This window comes from Epinephelus fuscoguttatus, linkage group LG16, assembly GCF_011397635.1.
Source record: "Epinephelus fuscoguttatus linkage group LG16, E.fuscoguttatus.final_Chr_v1".
In the NCBI taxonomy this organism is placed as follows: Eukaryota; Metazoa; Chordata; class Actinopteri; order Perciformes; family Serranidae; genus Epinephelus; species Epinephelus fuscoguttatus.
In genome coordinates this window covers 36010870-36030718 of record NC_064767.1, presented here as the reverse complement: position 1 = coordinate 36030718, position 19849 = coordinate 36010870, and the positions used below count along the sequence as shown (strand labels likewise).

At 41.6% G+C, this 19849-nt stretch overlaps 1 protein-coding gene across 2 annotated transcripts in view; it reads left to right on the top strand.

The window, feature by feature from the left end:
* The window catches only part of piezo1 (piezo-type mechanosensitive ion channel component 1), a 118315-nt gene that overhangs the window by 94777 nt on the left and 3689 nt on the right, over positions 1 to 19849 (top strand). For both annotated transcript variants that reach the window (XM_049601152.1, XM_049601151.1), the window contains exons 33-52: positions 86 to 160; positions 655 to 827; positions 1212 to 1315; positions 1769 to 1945; positions 2219 to 2477; positions 3053 to 3241; positions 4492 to 4695; positions 4884 to 5115; positions 6721 to 6865; positions 8398 to 8545; positions 8887 to 9039; positions 9464 to 9525; positions 9770 to 9928; positions 10601 to 10748; positions 11501 to 11689; positions 13709 to 13801; positions 14845 to 15017; positions 15165 to 15287; positions 15391 to 15470; positions 18701 to 18890. In XM_049601152.1, the coding sequence (XP_049457109.1) occupies positions 86 to 160; positions 655 to 827; positions 1212 to 1315; positions 1769 to 1945; positions 2219 to 2477; positions 3053 to 3241; positions 4492 to 4695; positions 4884 to 5115; positions 6721 to 6865; positions 8398 to 8545; positions 8887 to 9039; positions 9464 to 9525; positions 9770 to 9928; positions 10601 to 10748; positions 11501 to 11689; positions 13709 to 13801; positions 14845 to 15017; positions 15165 to 15287; positions 15391 to 15470; positions 18701 to 18890 (3076 nt within the window). The remainder of the gene's footprint in view (positions 1 to 85; positions 161 to 654; positions 828 to 1211; positions 1316 to 1768; positions 1946 to 2218; positions 2478 to 3052; positions 3242 to 4491; positions 4696 to 4883; positions 5116 to 6720; positions 6866 to 8397; positions 8546 to 8886; positions 9040 to 9463; positions 9526 to 9769; positions 9929 to 10600; positions 10749 to 11500; positions 11690 to 13708; positions 13802 to 14844; positions 15018 to 15164; positions 15288 to 15390; positions 15471 to 18700; positions 18891 to 19849) is intronic.

The following is a 19849-nucleotide window of genomic DNA, read 5'->3' as shown; positions in this document are numbered from 1 at the left end:
ACCACTTATTAATCATAAAGCATTAAGTATGTATACTGTGTGTGTGTGTGTGTGTGTGTGTGTGTGTGTGTGTGTGTGTGTGTAGGTTGTGGGGACAATGATGTGTTTGAGGACCCTGGCGTTCAGGAGGAGGTGGAGGAGCCAGAGGAAGAGGAGTCTGGTAGGTTTACATTCTCTTTGCTTCCTCCACCTGTCACCATCATAACATGCTGCTGTGTCAATTCTACATTCCTGTTCTGTTCATAGGTAGTTATGGTGATCATGACAGTAACTCTTGAGCCTAACAAATACTTTGTATATAGTATAGTTTATTGGTTGGATGTCCAGAAAATGGGGCTTAACAAGAACTTAACTTAACAAGAGCATAAACAGTTAAATAAAGTATAATTCTATCAAGCATCATAAAGCCAGTACAATCAATCTTAAGATTAATTTAGTTGGTTCAGATTCTCAGCTTTATCAGGTTGGGATAACCCTTTTTCTTAGACAGTACACAGATAACAGTAAACACATGCAACAACACATCGATTTTACCGCAGTCACCATAAAACATGATTTACAAGCACAATTAGTAGAAATGTGAGAATATAGTCACAGTTTGCTTCCTTTACTATATCACCTGTGCCTCTGTCTTTCTCTGTCTGTGTGCTGCAGGTCATGGTGAGATGGTTCAGAGGATCCTGGATATCCTGCGCTTCTTATGGGCCATTGTTCTGGCCATGGTGGATGGACTGACTCAATGGCTCAACCTGCTGACCAAACAGTACAGAGAAACATCTACTGTTCTGTGCAACGAACGCTACTTCATCATACACAAGATACAGCAGGTAAACACAACTAAGATTTTAGAGACACACACTAAGAAACACATACACACACACAGGGGCGGCTATGGCTCTGAGGTAGAGCGGGTCGTCCACCAATCGAAAGATCAGCGGTTCGATCCCCGGCTCCTCCAGTCTGCATGTCAAAATATTGTTGAGCAAGATACTGAACCCCAAATTGCTCCTGATGGCTGTTCCATCAGTGTGTGAGTAGCAGGTGGCACCTTGTATGGCAGCCTCGGCCACCAGTGTGTGAATGGGTGAATGTGACTGGTAGTGTAAAAAGCGCTTTGAGTGGTCGGATGACTAGAAAGGTGCTATACAAATGCAGGTCCATTTACACACACACAGTTTAACTTGTGTCCGTCTTGCTGTGATTGGTAACAGCATCCAACAGCAGACTCCACAGATGATCAGATATCAGAGGACAGTGAGAATCCCACACTGGAGACTTGTTTGGATGAGACTGATGCAGACTCCACCAAATTCAGGTTAGTATGGTAAAGAGTGTGTGTCACTCTTTTATTTACCAACCACTGAGACGCAACACTCCTAGAAAGGCACTGCCAGGGAGTGAAACAAAATTTGATTTGATTTCATTCAGAGCATTTTGTTTCACTCCCTGGCAGTGCCTCTTTAGGTGATGTAATGAGAGCTTCTCCTTATTCAAACGTGGACGCTGTTGCGCTGAATGTGTTAACTGCCATGAACTTTCGTGAGCATGCTGAAAAAATAAAGTTCTCTATATTTTTGATACCTCAGTACCTTTTTCTCTGGTGATATCATCAGGACAAAATGTGCATGTTTTACCAGCACTACTAATAAGGATTTAAGAATAGATAATAGTATGTTTGGTATGTCCACCTGTTTCATAGGTTGTCAGTTCACGGGGCTTTACATCTTCAGTTTCTCAGTTTTTATATGTTTGTGTGTTTGACTCTCAGCTGTCTGGAGGTGGACAGCAGAGGTGTGACAGGCCGGTCTACCCCAAGGCCAAGGCTCAACAGCACTGGGAACCTGTTGAGTCCAGAACCCCCATCCAGCAGCATGGAGCTTCTACCAGTCCCATCCAAACAACAACACAGACACTCCAGAACAGCCAGTGAGCTGCTGGGAGACAGGTATATACTGTGGACACTGGTGACTGAAAAACGCTGATAATGATCAGTGACAGTGGCTACTGATTTAATTTGTCCACCTCAGTTTCAGAGTGTCTAGCAGCAGTAATACCACAATGTTTGTATCATGAATGTGTTCAAGAATAGTTTATTTTAACTTGCAATTTACTTCTTTGTTCTGGTTGTTGGCTTCATCAGTTATTGAAAGACTGGTGATGAACACAATGATCAATAAATACAAATTCATGGTTGTGACTTTCCGTCCTCTCTCTGCAGGCAGTTCTTCATTGAGGAGCTGGAACAGAGCAGAGAGTTCTATAACAACCAGAGCCGTCTTCTGAAGCTGCTGTTTGCCATGTACAACCTGTTGGCAGCCAACTCAGAGCTTGTCTGTTATTTTATCATAGTGTTAAACAACATGGTCAGTGCCTCCGTGATATCACTGGTCCTCCCCATACTGGTGTTCCTGTGGGCTATGTTGTCTGTTCCAAGACCGACGAAGAGGTTTTGGATGACTGCTATCGTCTACACAGAGGTATGAACACTGAGAGGCACACAGACACAACTAAGAAACTTATAGCTACACTATGCCGAATTTTCCAAAGGAAAAAAAAAATAGGCTCACGCAAAAGTTATCCCTCTCAATCATCACTTGTGACCAACTAGAAGTGTGACAGTATATTCATCTGCAGAAACCCTAAAACATGTTGGTATATGATGACCTAGTAAAGAGCGTGGGCTGAGACTGCCCTCTGCCTGTATGTTCTTTGTAAAAAGGTAGTAACCATGTAGTAAGACACTACATTTTTGACAGCAAGCAGTAGATAGAATGAATTTGGCAGCTAAATAATTATATTAACAACTTATACTATGTCAATAATCTAGTAATTCTTTACAGGCATCTTGCCATGGCATAATGAGAGGCAGACTAACACTCCTGTTCAGGTGTTCAGGTGATTAGTTAGATCGCTCACCATCCAGTTACTAAATTACAATCAGTTCAAGAGAAGCACTGACTGGTCTGATGGGAAGCAGCATGTGTACTGTTGCCTTCTCTGTGCTTTTTTTCTGGTCTGACTGTGTGACCTGCTGTGCTGCTGCTCTCTCCAGGTGATGGTGTTGGTGAAATACCTTTTCCAGTTTGGGTTCTTTCCTTGGAACAGTGTTTATGAGATGACTTTAAATGAAGACAAACCATTCTTCCCACCTCGGATCCTGGGCCTGGAGAAGACTGACAACTACATCAGATATGATCTTCTTCAGCTGCTGGTGCTATTCTTTCACAGATCCCTGCTCATGGTCAGTATCAATAGGTATCAATAGGATCTTTGCTAAGCCCTACCAAGCTTTTAATTCCAGTATGGTGTTTACAAGGATAATGATAGCTGGGGATGTCATGAGAACAGATACTTTGGTACCAAGTTGATACCAAAACTGTGAAAACATGATAGTACTCGTTTTTCTACACTACCTTAAATACTGCAGGTACTGGGGATGCAATTCTTCTGGCCCTGACTAGACTGTATTTACACCTACAAGTGCTCTAGTCTGTTAAATGACTCGTCTGCCTCCATCATGTGACAAAGCCACTGGGGCCTTCAAAGACGCACAGGGTCAAAGGGCACCTCAGAATGTAATTAATATGCATTAATTTTTTTTTAGCCGTGATGTTTTCTGTGATTAATTAATTTTAATTAATGCGTTATTTTGATAGCCCTAATATTAATTTATGTTTCGTAACCCACAAACTCCCATGAACCCACATAGACTAGTACTTTGTGTTCCGGGGGATCATCAGGCATTAGAACTATTTACATTAAATCACATTATTATTTTTAAATAAAAGAGTGTATGTTTAAGTACATGACATTATTGTTTTGTTTTTGTTTTTTCCCTGTATTATCTATTGTATAATGGTGGAATTTTACTGGCACTGGTATCAACTACTAAATTTCTGGTATCCTGACATGCCTAATGGTAGCACGTATCAAATTCCATAACTTGATTTCAGGCAGAATTAAGGAAAGCAGGCTCTTATTACATTTTTAAGTTTCATATTTTATCAGCTGTAGCTAATTAGCATCAATTTTATGAGTTTGTCAAACTGACTTTTTTGTTTTTCCCAAAGACTCGTTTTTAAAATTGGAAATCTTGAGTATGAATTTGATGGCTATATACATGATAGTATATAGACAGAGTGTTATAGTTCAGTATGATAGGATAACTTGTGCTCAGACCATTATTTTTAATGTGCCCCTGCCCACATGCTTACTGTGGCAAAACATAGACGGACATGCCTCACAAAAGTGACAAATGTTCTTATATTTTCAAACTATACGTTTCATTTTTACCTGAGAAATGGATTGGTAGACCTTTCTCCAATAAACTTTTTCAAATCTAACAAAGAACAGGATGGACTCTCCCCACACTGGGAGAGGAGTGGAATGTTGAAGGAATCGCCCTTCAGTAATGCTCTTGGATAATTCCACTAATGTCAGCATGACTTCAGCCTCCTCCATTTGAATTTCTGTGTGTGTGTTCGTGCACAGCGTTATGGCCTTTGGGACCACGAGGGTCCCCTGGAGGAGGAGAGCCCCTCATCAGAAAGAGATAAGGATGAAGGAAAAGCTAGAGAAGGAGATGAAGATGGAAAGAGGAAGGAGAGAAGACGAGAAGAGGAGGAGGAAGGCAGAGTGAGTTCAGCATCTACCTTGGAAAACCTTGAAGTGACTGAACTGGACCAGCTTCCAAAGGTTGGTGCAGATAACATGACATTAGTTGCTATTGATCTCTGTCCAGTTAATAATCCATTTTAAAGAACATGTTCTTGGCTATAAAGCATCGATATCATATAATAATATCAGCAGATTTATTTTCGAAGGTATTAGACTACTTTTATAGATGCTGTTTTTTAATGAATTGTATTGTAATTGCAATTTAGGATGATGTGGACTATGTTGAACCAAGCACCAGCTCTGCTGCGATCACACAACCTGCTGCAGCTGAAGCAGCACCCACTGAGTCAAATGATGGACAGGAAACTCCCACCAGGCCAGAGGAGGAGGAGAAGAGGGAGGTAGACCCTGAGCAGGTGATCGAGGAAGTCCCAAAGAAAAGCAGCAGTATTCGCTTCCGCAAGAAACCTAAGCAACCCAAACAACAGCGCAGCAAAGGTGTGTGGTTTCATTATGTGTGTACTCATAACACTGCCTCGCATTCCATTAAGGTGTACTACATTCAAGGAGCTGGTTTTGAATATGCAAAAGCTACTTACTGACACACTGGTGAGAAAGTGTCCTCACTTTTTTAATCTACTATGACAAGTCAAAAATATGTGCATTGATTAAGGTCTATCATCATAATCTTGTCAGTCATCCTGTGTGGTAAAAAAGACACTCTTTAGAGATCCTTAAGATAAGGCCTCAGTAAACATCATGCTAAATACTTGTTGGATCCTTTGATGGTTCATTTATACTCATTTTGGGAGAGATTCATGTTCCTCTCTGTCACTACCCAGGACTCTAACTGTTTTTACTATAACCAAAGAGTCTTTGAAAGTTCCATCTTAACAAGCTGATGAAGAACACTTGAGTGCACCATTAATTTGGGTCTCTGTGAGGCTACACTGTCACTGGGAAGGAGATGCTGGTTTAGTACAATAACCTGCAGGCTGCACCTTTGTCAGGACATGTCTCCACAAGGTGTCAGCTAATGAACTGGGACAAAACCTTCTACGGTGAAAGCTCTCATCAGAATAAATAATAGCTGCAGGGCTTAACTTTAACTTTTTCGCTCACCAGCCCTTGTGACCAGTGGTTTTCCAAAGTTATTGAATGATGCAAATTCAAACACAGCCTGCAACGTTGTTGCCCTGTTCCGTCTTAAACAAGTCTCAGCCAAAACTGGGTGCCCAGTAGCTCACCTGGTAGGGCAGGTACAATGGCTGTGTTGGTATTGCGTTGGCCTCAAGAGTAAGAAAGTGCCAAGTCTTATGTTCATGTCAGTACTTTGATAACTCCTGTGTCAATAAGAGTCTCCATATCATTGTGTTCCACTTCTGTGTCCCCGTTCTTTCTTTCATCCAGCAGCCACCTCACCTAAAGCTGCGTTGGGACTGTGTGAGCAGTGTTCAGTACTGCTAATCCAAACTGAGCATTTCCTGCTGCTGCTTTCACATTTAATATTACGAGGGAGGAATAGTAACAGAGGCAGCAGCCACAGTGAGCTGATGAAGAGCAGGCACATTTCTTTAAACCTCAAACATGTTGTCAAGGTTAACAGTGCCTTTTGTCACACTGTCCTGTACAGTGCTGGGTCTGTGTGTAACACAACCTCTGATGTAGTTGTTCACTGCATTGATAAGAATGTGTATCCCCTCTGTTATGTTGTACCCACATGTTTTAATTTGCTCATTGTAAGTCACTCTGGACAAAATAATCTGTTGTTGAGACACAGACAAGATTCCTGGAGCTAACTCTTGACAACATGCATGCTGTGATTGTTGGCTGCAGGAATCATCACAACTGACTGCATTTTCTGTTCCAAACACCAATGTTAATTTTGGAAGATTGCAAGTAAATTCTGCTTTCAATTGAGGGACCTTTTACGGTTTCTGGGCTCCACTCAACTGGTATTTTCTGTTTATCTTGATCTTCTATGCTGATGTGTCATTTGGACCACAAGATATTGACATAACGTGGAAAGATTTTAAACTATACAACTTTTTCTTTCTCTGTGGTGCTAATTATGTTTGAATCCCTTCTTGGTTCTGGTTGCAGCTGTTTCAGTGGAGTCCACGGCTGAGACTGAAGAGCCCTGTGAAGAGCCAATAAAGAAGAAGAAGCAGAAAGGCAGGAGGGCAGAGGCAGCCAGTCAGAGATTGCTGGCTGTGGGACAGAAGATAAAACATGTCTTAATCTCTGGGTGAGTAGAGTAGGCACCCCCCTCTAAAAACATTCATCAAAATATTTCACGTTAATTACTAGGGGTGGGAATTGCCAGCGGACCTACGATACGATATTATCATGATACTTAGGTCACAAAACGATATTATTGCAATTCTGCGATATACTGTATATTGCGATAAAATACATTGCGATATATTACCATTTTTTTCCAACTACAAAATATTTCCCCAAAGCAAAACTTTGACAACATCAGTTTCATCAGATAAAGTTTTCAGTCTGTCCATCTGACTTTAACCATTTTTATTGCAGCAAAATGTGATGCAAAGCAAGCAGACTGATCAACACCGTCATAAAACCTGTCAGAAATGCTGCATACACCTGACAAACTGTACTGTTGGCAGATTTAACGTCCTCTGTGAGGCCAGATTAAGTGCATGTGTGCAACACTTTACATGCAGGTATCCCGCTTATTGAATGGCAACACCCATGTTAGAAGAGTTATCTGTTACAACCACAATCCCCCATTTTGCAGGAGGTCTGCAATGTTTGCTCCAGTGTGACTTTCGTGTACTACTCTAGTTTGGAGAACAGCAGTCACCAGTTCGCTGTGAGATAATGTGCCGTTAGAGTCACATATGAATCCACTGACCTTGAAATCCAGGCGTCACAAGTTATTGCCACCCTTCCTGCTGTACTCAAAGATTCCTCAACTTTATGCTTCACTTCTCTGTAGAACTTTGGTACAACTGTGTTGGTTAAAAAAAACATTGGGATGGAGTCACATACCTGGGTTCCAGTGTTTCTAGTATGTAACAAAAGCCTTTGTTTTAACCAACGCTTTATGGACACAGATCTTTGCACATGAAGTAGGTGATGGGCTGTGTTATTTTCTTTGCTCTCTCAGAGATGGATGGTAGTTTTATCAAGTGTGTGCAGTGGGAGCGGGTTTAGTGTTAGCTTGGCCATTAGCGGCTAACGCTATCTCTGGATGATGGACACGGCTTGCAAAATGCATGTGTCATATCTAAATCCTCCTTTCCTTCCGTCTTGAAAGATCCAAAATAAGTCGAGACATTTGATTCAAACACTGACGGTGTGTTTCTGATTTCTTTCTCCGGTGCCTCCATCTTTGTTTTGATGAACTTCCTGCCAAATGCTGCAGACTGAGACCTCTGCTGACCTCACCAGGAAAAAACATCAGCACCCCCTAGTGGAACAAAAAAAACAATTGATTTTATTATTCTAGTACCATAATATGCATTAAAATGTGTATATGCAAAAATTATTAATGTATATGATAAAAGACAGATACTTGGTGTCCCTGTATTGATACATTAAGGCCACACATAATATTGCGATAAAATGCTGTATCCATTTTTTCCCGAACCCCTATTAATCACTTAATAATCAACATAGTTTGGAGTAATACAAATAATTTTGTTGCAATCCTTCGAAGAAAATGAAAACAGTTTAATGTTTTACTGAAATGTCGTCACTTTTTGCACTAATGCAGTGGTTTAATTTATGCCATCTTGTTTTCTTCTGCAGTGTTCAGAGTGTTTACAAGCCGGTGCAGGGCTTCTTCGGGGGTATTCTTCATGCTGAGTATCGGGCTGCCACAGATGTCTATGCGCTCATGTTTCTGACTGATGTCATTGACTTCATCATCATCGTCTTTGGCTTTTGGGCTTTTGGGGTGAGAGATGAATAGAAGGTTTGATGCAAGATGTCAGTTTGTAATTATTTAACAATAATTAATGATTTACGTCAATGAAAACAGAAACTACAATGAGACGAAATCACATTTTGTGATTAAGATAGAATGTTTTTTTTTTTGTTTCAAAATTGAAACCAAACTGAAATGAGAGCATCTACAAAAACTTAAGATGCTATTAAAATTGAGTAGGCCTACTTAGTCAACTTGCTTTAGTTTACTAGGCTTGTCTTATTTTGCATGCAGTGTCAGGTATTGCTAATTGACAATATTTATTACAGATTTCTCTTGACAGTCCCATGACTTCAGTCTCTCTCCTTCAGAAACACAGTGCTGCAGCTGATATAGCCTCCACCCTGTCAGAGGATCAGGTTCCCGAGGCCTTCCTGGTGATGCTGCTCATCCAGTTCAGCACCATGATCATCGACAGAGCCTTGTACCTGCGCAAAGCTGTCTTGGGAAAACTCATCTTCCAGGTTCAGTTCATGTATTCAGATTATTGTCGTTCAGCTGTCTGTCTTGTTCCATAGTTTCTCATTGAAGAAGTTAGGTCTATGGCTCTCTGCTACTTGTTTTGTTTGTTCCTTCATCTACCATCACACATTAAATCAGACATCAGTAAGTGGAATTTCATGTCTGCGTTTCAGCATTCTTTGCAAATGTATTCCCGGAAAAGTTTAATCTATAACATCATGTACCCTTATGAGTGCCCAGATGGGGAACTGATGTTACAGGTGAGAACTAGGTGACATTTGGAGAGGCCAGTAATATTTGTTAGGATGACATATTTAGAGTTGCCTTGCTCTTCACTTAACAACATCTCTACTAACGTGCTTTCCTACTTTCCGAGTATTTGAAGTTTTTTTTCCCTCACACCATGCCTGTCCCACTTCTGTCCAGGTGATCCTTGTGTTTGGGATCCACCTTTGGATGTTCTTCATCCTGCCTGCTGTCACTGAGAGGTGAAGTCAAACTAAATCATATTTTTATTGTATTATTGGAGTATTTGTGGTATCCATTGGTTATCACCAATAGACTAAATCACAAAGAGTGACTTGCATTTTGGTTTATCTTGGTAAAAATGCATCATTCTGATTATACCACACACCATACCATTTGAGTTTAGTCTTCAGAATACTTCTGCAGATTAGATTTAACATTCTTAACAAGCTTTATTCGGACTCATTTCTCCTTTTCTTTGTTTAGGAAGTTCAATCAGAACTTTGTTGCCCAGCTCTGGTACTTTGTCAAGTGTATTTACTTCGGCCTGTCAGCCTATCAGATCCGCTGTGGATATCCCACTCGTATCCTCGGCAACTTCCTCACCAAGAAATACAACCACCTCAACCTGTTTCTCTTCCAAGGGTATGGACACAAAGCCAGACTGCACCTCTCTGTGCTCTGTAGTAGTATAAACATTTGGAACAGATGTTACAAGAGTCAAAGAAGTGTTTGCATATTATTTATATATAATTGTTTTAGTTCTCTTTTAAGGATGAGATCAATAGTCCAGTGGAAATGCTATGTGTATCTATCTGACAGATATTAGGTGAACCTTTATCAGTACTAAAGGACACTGAGAGTGTTAAAGTTGGGTTATGAAGTCCTCTGGGAAAGGAAAAAACAATGTAGAATTTGAAAACCCAACCTCCCCTTGCAGTTCTCCTTTGTCTGTCCCTTGCATCAGGAGAGCATAGGCATATACATGTGCATCATACAGTATTTATTTATTTTTTTATTTAAAAGTCCATCTTCCATTTTTGGGTTGCTTTGCAGTTTAGGCAGTTGTTGCCTATGCTGGAATAGCAACTTTCTCTACATCATTGGCTAGATTTTCTAAAGCCTGAAAACCGATGGAACGGAACATGTCTAGTTTTCTGTCAAACTATTTGAATAAAAATATGCTCAAAGTTATTATGGGATTTTTGCCCAGTGAAACCAAAACAAAACTGCCTACCCCAGCTTTAAAAGGGCCAAGAGTCAGCATATAGTATATTGACAGTATGATATGGATGCTGTGCTTATGTTTAAATGTAGGTTTCGTCTTGTGCCGTTCCTGGTGGAGTTGCGAGCAGTGATGGACTGGGTTTGGACTGACACGACTCTGTCTTTGTCAAACTGGATGTGTGTGGAGGACATTTATGCCAACATCTTCATCATTAAATGCAGTCGAGAGACTGAGAAGGTATGTAGTGTATGAGTACAATGATATGACAGCAGACCATTAATTAAAGGGGAAAAGCAGTAACTCCTCAGAATCAGCTACAATAGATAAACTGACGGAAACGTACTGTAGTCCATCAGTGTCCTATATACAGCTTGTGTTTAGTGAAGACATCCTGTTGTGAGGCTCTATAGGTAGCAAAATTTTGTACATTTTGTCTGCTTTCATACTACAGGGTCTAATAAACATTCCAGTCTCTAGGGCATCCTGTTGTGAGGCTCTATAGGTAGCAAAATTTTGTACATTTTGTCTGCTTTCATACTGCAGGGTCTAATAAACATTCCAGTCTCTAGGGTGCAACTAATGGTGTTTGAAACCTTTAGTCTTGTTATTACAAAGGAGCCCCATTAAACACAAATGTTTAAACCAGTTGTGGGTGGTTCAGTGTACCGGTGAACTGTATGAGTCTTTTTCAAACCATCCATCCATGCATTTTCTGCTGTGTATCCATGGCGGTCACGGTGGCAGCAGATTGAGCAATTTAGTTCAAACATCCCCCAGACAGTCAGATGAAGCCAACAGAAACACATCACCTGCAAAGAGCAGAGAAGCAATTCTATGGCTTCTTCACAGGGTCACAGACAAATAAAAACCCAGTGCCAATTTCCTCTAAATTATGGTTTGCACTACATGTAAAGAAAATACTCAGCATTTCAAGTGAAAAAAACAAACTTAAAGAATTTTATCTCTTAAAAAATCTTTTCTGCCCTCAGAAATACCCACAGCCTAAAGGACAGAAGAAGAAGAAGATAGTGAAATATGGAATGGGTGGACTCATCATCTTCTTCTTGATCTGCATCATCTGGTTTCCCCTTCTGTTCATTTCATTGGTCAGATCAGTGGTGGGTGTGGTCAACCACCCCATCGATGTCACAGTGACTGTCAAGCTGGGAGGATACGAGGTAATTAACATTTCATATTACATCATTGCAGATATTATTGTATGTGTCACAACCACTGTGTCAGTCACTGCCTGTTCCAAGCTAACAAGCTAGCAAACAACATAAACCAAAGATGCTATGCTTACCATTCTGATATATATGCTAGTTGATTTTGATGTGCTGTGTGCTGCTCTTTCACCGGTCAACCTACCACTGCCTGCAAGGCCAAGATTCAGATTTTCTCTGCAAGGGAGAAAGAATACTTGTGCTTACAGCCCCTTTCAGAATATTGTTTTTTACTTTTTATCTGGGAAACTAAATATTAATCATAGACATCAAAACTTAAAGGGCCAGTGTGTAATATTTGGCATGGTTTATTGTCAATCTGAATCTGAATCTGACTATTAAACCCATTAATATGTTTATACAAGTGTATGATCGCTATAAAATAAAATTCGTTTGGTTTTCGTAGCCTTATAATTATGCTTTTATATATATATATATATATATATATATATATATACACATATATATATATATAGCAAGGGCCTTGCTATAGAGAGGTCGCCATCTTGCGCCGCCATGTATGTACGGCAGACCGAGTGGACAATCCAGCCAGCCAGAGAACGCGTTTCGTGTGTATAAATGAACCAACGAAGACAGTGGAAAGAAGGAAGAAGGAGGAAGAAACAGCAGAGTGTTAGTAGTTTGTCAATGGAGAGTAGTGAAAAGTTTTTTTAGTTATAAAGTTTGCGAATGGACCACACTTACCACGCAACAGGAGAGAATGAACCCCAACCATCATCTGTGAGGAAAAGAAGACGCAGCTTCACTCCTTGTGATGCACTCTCTGCGGCGCTTTTCCTCCTGATGATATATCTCCCCAACAGTGGCAGCAGTAGCACCGAATCCCATTCTGTGCATTCAGTCTCTCTTCTCACCCGCTCAGCATCAAACACATGGAGTTCCTCATCTGTATGCTCCGGCTCAAACAGGTATGGCTCTGGGTCTGTGTCCGCTACAAGAAACTCTTCAAAATCGCGTTCAAAGTCATCCATTGCAGCTACTATAGTCCGGAGATATTGCTAGGCTAAATAAACAGCTGAGCTCTGTTTACAGGCTACGCTGTCAGTCAGTGTGCGGGCTGGAGATTGGTGGAGCAGAGAGGGGAGGGGGTCCCCACGCAGTGTGGTAAACGAGTATGTGTGTAAAGGTCTGAGAAAGAGTCAGAGTTTGGAACGGAGTGGAGTGTTACCGGATTTTCTGGAGTGCTCAAATAAACGGGCCTTTTTCCCGAACACTCCTCTGGTCTCCTGCTTGTGAGGGATTTATTACAATATCGTAACATGGTTTAGATTTCTAAATAAACATTCACCTCGTCGCTAGATAGACCTACTCCTAAAAAAGTTGTGCGCAAGGCTTTTTGTCCCTACGAGGCCGCCGTCATTTACCCGACAGGATGGGTGAGCGAGTGAGCCCTGCAATCTAGAATTTGACTCCTGATGTCACTGTTTTCAACCCATTTTACACACTGGCCCTTTAAACAAAATTACTTTCTGGGTATGATTGAATAGCTTAAACAAGCAAACGCTGATAATTTTTGAAAGTGAAATCACTTCAATCAGGTAATCAGGGTTATCCCAGTTGTGGACTGAGACTATAGAAAGCCAGTGTTACAAACTGGAGGCTTGGAATTTGAAAGACTTAGGCATTTTAAATTGTGCTGTAGACTCAATTCTGTGGTACGTTTTGCGGCTGTGCATATTCTGATCAACTGGCAAGTACATTTGCCAAGAGGGTGGAAGTTTGAGAATCAAAAGGATCATGGCTTATCATTAGAATTAGAATTTGAATTCTTTGCCAGGGCTCATAAAAGTAAGGTTACCATACACATCCCAGATTCCAGTATGCAAGGTGGAGATCATTTCAGTAGCACTGGATCTCTACAGTTTACATACAGTACAGCCAAATGGAAAATAGGTGCAAATGTGACAGAGTATGTGCATAATCCACTGCTGTATTTTTTCTGTGTATGTTTAGTCCCTGTTCACCATGAGTGTGCAGCAGCAGTCCATCCAACCCTTCACAGAGGCTGAATATGACCAACTTACCAAAGACTTTGGAGACAACGCAGTACGTACTAATTTCACTTGCATGTATATCTCTATCTGTATGTACTGCTACTACTGTATCTGTTTTTCCCTGCTGTCTACTAAATACAAACAATTATCAGACTGGTTCTTTAGAATTCTTTTAGACTCGGTGTGCCATCCTCAAGTTTATTTAAACAGTTCTGTCATTCTGTAAGGCAGTAATTGATATATTTAGTAAGACAGCCCTAAGGAGGTGAAAGTTGTGATATCATTCAACATGTGTCAAAATCACCTACCTTTATGGAATAGCGCAGAACATGGAGCTGCAGGTTCTGGAAGTATTTTTCAATCTGAAAATGTATATTTAAAAGTTTACTTTTAGTGATTACCTCAAACACAAAAGACTCCTGGACAAGCACTCAATACTACAGGATTATGTTAATAGCCATAAGTTATGTTTCAGCTTTAAATCCAAGACTCACTTTTGTTCCCATCAGTTTATACGGCACAAAGTCATTGCTCTGGAAAATACAACACCTAAAGAAAGACATTAAAGTTTAATCATGTACAGTACACTTAAAAATGTTCTCCTATGTACCCTATGCCTCTGAGTTATCACAGTCATTGCCCTGTTGATTGTTGAAAGTGGCATGGCAAGGAAAACAGTCCAGGCATCGCTGTCTTTCCATTGGAGTACTGCAAGGACCGTGGCTTGGTCCCCTCCTTTATTTAATATACACCACCTCCTTTGAGCCAATTATCCACTTCCATGGTTTCTTTTACCACAGTTGATGATACCCAGCCCAAAGATTGTCTGTCCTTCCGTACTGTCTCAGCATTGATTTCACCCTCTCAGTGTCACTGATATCTTAAATGGATGGTGGAACACCCAATTTGTCTAATTTAAGTAACTCAGTTCAGTCAGCGGTGTGTTACAGACTCAAACAACATCCTTGGGAAAAATGACAAGGACTGTTTCTGCTGAGACTGTTGGTGCGTGTGTATACAGATGTCTGTCTGTGTGTCCTACTTGAATTGTTACCCCTATTTTTCATGCATATTTTTGTGTGCATGTGCATCTAGGTAGCCATGCAGTTCATCACTCTCTACAGTTATGAGGATATTGTGACGGCGATGATTGAAGGTAGTTCAGGATCAGTATGGAGGATCAGTCCACCCAGCAGACAAGAAGTCATCAAAGAGCTACTTGGAAGTCCTGTTGACCTAACACTACGTCTAGCCTGGAACTTCCAGAGGTAAAACCTTTACTGTTCTACGAACAAAGTTGCGTTACGCTACTGTGATATTAGTGGGTATATGTGATGTATCTTTGAATGTTTTTCATTTCTAAAGGCTGATTGTATTCGTCTCTCTTTCTCTCTGAATGTTTCTGTCTCTGACAGGGACCTAGGCAAAGGAGGGACAGTTGAACACACATTTGATAAACACTCCATAGACCTGGAACCTGGGAATCCAGTCAGAGCAGATCTGGCCTCTCTATTGGTTGGCAATCGCACTGAGCCTGTGTAGGTTTCCTCTCTGGAAGAATGTTTATGTGAAAACAGGTGTTTTGCATTTTCTTTAATACATGTAGCTGTATCTTACAGATGGCATCTTGTTTCTTTCCAGGCTTGTTCCTAATATGTTTCCTAACTACATCCGTGCCCCCAATGGAGCTGAGGCCAAACCTGTCAGTCAACTGTATAAAGGTCAGAGTTTGTTGAGTTACTGTTAAAATGTATTCAAGTAAGATGTAAGATGTTTTTCATAACATGAAAAATATTGCAGGCAGCATTATTTTCATCAGTCATAGAGGAGGCAACTAGACACCCAAATGAGTTACCCATACATGTTTTCCATAATGAAACACTAGGTCACTGGTTGACATTAAAATGCCATTATATTATTGACAAAAGTTGTTCAGTCCTTGCAGCTTCTTCACAATATGTAGGGTCCACCCTTTTACTTGATATGAGCAATATGACCAACTTGGTGTCACAGAACACTTTGTTGCAGTAATGTGGTAAAGTGCTTGTTTGGGTTTGGGCAGAAAGATAAACACTAGATAGCAGCATAATGACCAACAGCCTGATTACTGTCTTAGCGACTGATATGGCTTTTACATTGGCACTTCTGGCTGCACCAACTCGAACCATGTTGAGGTGATTTCCATTTCCATTACTGGCTAAAATGCACCAAGTTGTACTGAATCGCTTCCAAGTTGGACCTCCTCCTGAGCTGGGTCAAAGTGCACCAGACTGCCTCCGAGCAGGATAGAGGTCAGAGGTCAGATTGGCTTCCTCATCATTTAGGGGACAATTTAGGGCTCTAGTTTCGCAGACCTGGCGAGGTGGGGGCGCAGCACACCTGCGCTTCGCCAACTGGGTGTGGCCAGGCGGATTTTGCAAGTTTGGCACAGCGTGCGCCTGGTGCAGCTACTCCTCTTTCCCACCTCCGTCCCTCCTACCTGCGCAAGTCGGAAAGAGGGAGGAGAGAAGGGGTGGAGTGGGTTTTACACACATCACACCAATCAAATGAGCCCCTCTCCTCGCCGTTAAATGTGTTGCAGATGGCCAAACTTCTCCCAGGATCAAACTGATGTTTTGGTCCGGGAGGTCCAAGCTTGCAGTGTCCGAATATACGACCTCCACGGGCTGATGATGCAAAGGTAGCCTGGGAGGAGGTCATCACAATCGTAAATCAATGTTGTGTTTCTCTCGTGCGCGTGCACTCTCTCTTTCTCTCTCGCAGTCTCACTCTGTTTCTTTTCTTTTGACTTTTCTAAGATGACAGATGCTGAATATATACTCCCTATCTGATGCTGTGGCTGTTTGTGGTTGGCTGAGAGGGATGTGAACTCATTAGTTTGCAGCTGTGTTAATCAAATCAGGTTGGGTTTCCATTACGCGTGCCAAACAGTGCCAGTCCCCTTTGATGTGACATCAGATGTGACGGGACAGTCGATATAGAGATACATTCAGGGGCAGAAAACCCGAGGGGGACAGGGGGGGCATGACTCCCCCTTCAGTAAAGCTGTCCCCCCCTAGAATCATTTGAGACACAATTAATAATTTTTGAACAATGCAGTAGTATTTATTAAAAGCACAATGTAAGCGGTGCTCATTATAATCACACAATAATGTGCTATTTAAATCTTAAAAGATTTAGTCCCCTCCCATTCCTAGTAGTGGTATATCCCACACTCTTTCCAATGGGCGGGGCTGCTTGGCAGCAGTAGCAGCGTGTGGCTGGAACCGCTGCCCACATTGCGCATCGCAGGGTAAGATGTACACTCACACAGACACAGTTTAACTTACACAAGTTACAACACATCCCATTTACTGTTACAACAAGCCCCAGGCCCAGGCTGATAATATAAACTGTCTGCAACATTTCTCCTGCATTGTTCAAAAGCCTACTCAATTACGAGTGCTGCTAAGCTAAAAGCTAATGATTAAGCTTAGAGTTTAGTGATAGTCAGAGAGGACAGGAGAGAAAGAAGAGGGAGAGGACAGGACAAGAGCAGTCAGTGGCAGAGCAATGGGTACCTGTCTGTAGGCTCTCCACCTGTCAGTGAGACAAACATGAAAGACGTGCAGTCTAACTGACAAGGAGCGGTCATTACGTGTGACTATTATGTACGATTGTGGCGGAGCGGCTTGTATGGGTACCTGTCTGTAGGGTCTCCTCCTGTCAGTGAGACAAACATGAAAGACGTGCAGACGAGGAGCGGTCATTATGTGCGACTATTACGCACGGTTGTGAGGTGCGCAGCGGCAGATCTTACAGCACACTGTTTATAAACCACTTTACCACTTTAATTGCAGGAAATGTTTAGTTTTAGTTTAGTTAGTATATAGACATTATATATAGACGTTATTATATATTATATATAGACATTCACTCTGCCTGTTGGAGAGATAGAGAGAAGATTAAAGCGTCAAATTGCGGTAAAAGATGCTGTATAAAAGACAGACTACAACTTTTTTTCCTTGTCCCCCCTGGAATTATTCTCTAAAATTTTACTGTTTCTTGTCCTCCCCATCTATGAAATGGGATTTTCGCCCCTGGATACATTTATGTGCTGATTGCAGATAGTTGCATTGAATAGTGGTTTTTGGGTATGTATTGCTTTATTAATGTGCCTGACATTCTGGAAATCTGCCTGTGAGGTTTTGGTGACGTGTGCGCACTGTCCGCCAGTCAGCCAAACTTCCACTTACACCGGCTGCGCTCCGCCTGTGTTGACAGTAGACCTGGTTTCAGCTGGCGAGCTTTTAGCGCACCTTCGGCGAAGCCTTTTGGCACGAAACTGTCACTGCGCCAAGCTGGATCTGTCGACACCTCCCCCTGCTGCGCCGCCACACCCATCTCAGCGCACCTAGGTCTGCCAAACTACCAAACTGAGCGCGCCTCGGGTTGCGCTGCTCGAAACTAGCTCTGCGCGGGGTTCGCCACCCTGCGCCACCCTGCGCCATGCCGGGAAACTAGAGCCCTTAGTGTCAACATTAAGTAGCGCTTTTAGCAGCAATCTTCCATCCCTCCAGGACCTGCACACCTCCAGGACCCTGAGGCAGGCAGGAAAGACTGTGGTTGAACCTCCCCACCCACCCTACTACTTGGGACTGAATCCTCCTGTCAGCCCAATCATCATGTGATCGCAGACTTTGAAAATACATGGGATATATGCGAATTTGGGTGCTTTGCATTTCATAGGAAGACGTACTAACAGTTTATGAGAACAGCCGGAGTGGGTAGCCCTGTTGTATCAAAATTCAAATCCCTGACACACTGGGCTGACTCACTGAGTCAAACCAAGTCAAGCCAAGCCAGCACATGTATATTGAAAAGGGCTAACATTCTCAGACTGGATATCAGCACTAATGTTTGTCACTCAAACCTCAGAGTGTTGTAACACAGCTAATTGGTTGTCTTGTAGGTAATGAAGACGGTTACCTGAATATAACCCTGTCCCTGATGAGCGACAGATCACTGAACGGCAGTGGGAACCAGGAGTGGTGGGACATTGCCATCGCAGGCTGTGCCTCCTCCTCATGTGGGGTTCTACCCATGGTCATATTCAATGACAAAGTCAGTCCGCCCAGCTTGGGTTTCCTGGCTGGATATGGGTAAGGAACCCAGACTCACACTAAACATTTACATTGTTTGGATATATAGATTGTAATTATTTATGAAGTTCTAATGTTTTAAGGAGCCATTTAAAATAAGGTAAAGATGTGCCAAAATCAAGGACCAGAATTTGTTGCCTTTGGTTTCCAGCCGAGATCTAGGAATAACTACCAGAGCCACGTCCATAGATCAGAGGGGATGCACAGGCAGATAAGGAGTCAACAAATCTGCGATATATTTAGCACCTCGAAAGTCAGCAGCAAAATAATCAATACATAAACTAACAGGGAGCAACTTAAGGTTGTCAGGACATGACATAATGCTGCGTGCACATGGAATCAGGTGGACGGTAAATGGACAAAACCTTCTGGACAGCACGGGAAAATAAACAGTCCGACAGAATGGCAGGACGGTGAAAGGAAACGTGATGATATGATTTTGTTGGTTTGTTGATGCCATATTGTGTAAAAAAAAAATTAAATTAAATAAAATATATTAAATGAAATATTTTTTTAGTTAATGTAATTTTTCTAGTAACGTCCAGTAATTGTCCAGATCACCCTTGTTTCTGCCTTGTGTGAGGGAGCTAAATATATTCAGTTGTAAATTCTGTCGTGGAGGACGGCAAAAAGTTAAAATATTTTTAACATTACTGGCAATGCTATCTACCATTACCGTTGTCTGTATTTTCTGTCGGCTTCATCTAATACTATCAGGTTTTCCTTCTGCCGTCTCCTTGATTTCATGTGAACGCACCATTAGTATGACCTGATATTTATCATCATCTGCTTTTTAGGTACATATAAGTGGTCAGAGCACTGCTCTAAATAGTTCTGGTTTTGTTGAGGATATGTCACAGTGTAGATATTTTTAGGGGCGACAAAACAGGAAAAAAAAGCAAAAAAAGAAAGAAAAAGAACCAATAGATATTGCCATGAAACTTCCCTAGTTGAGGATA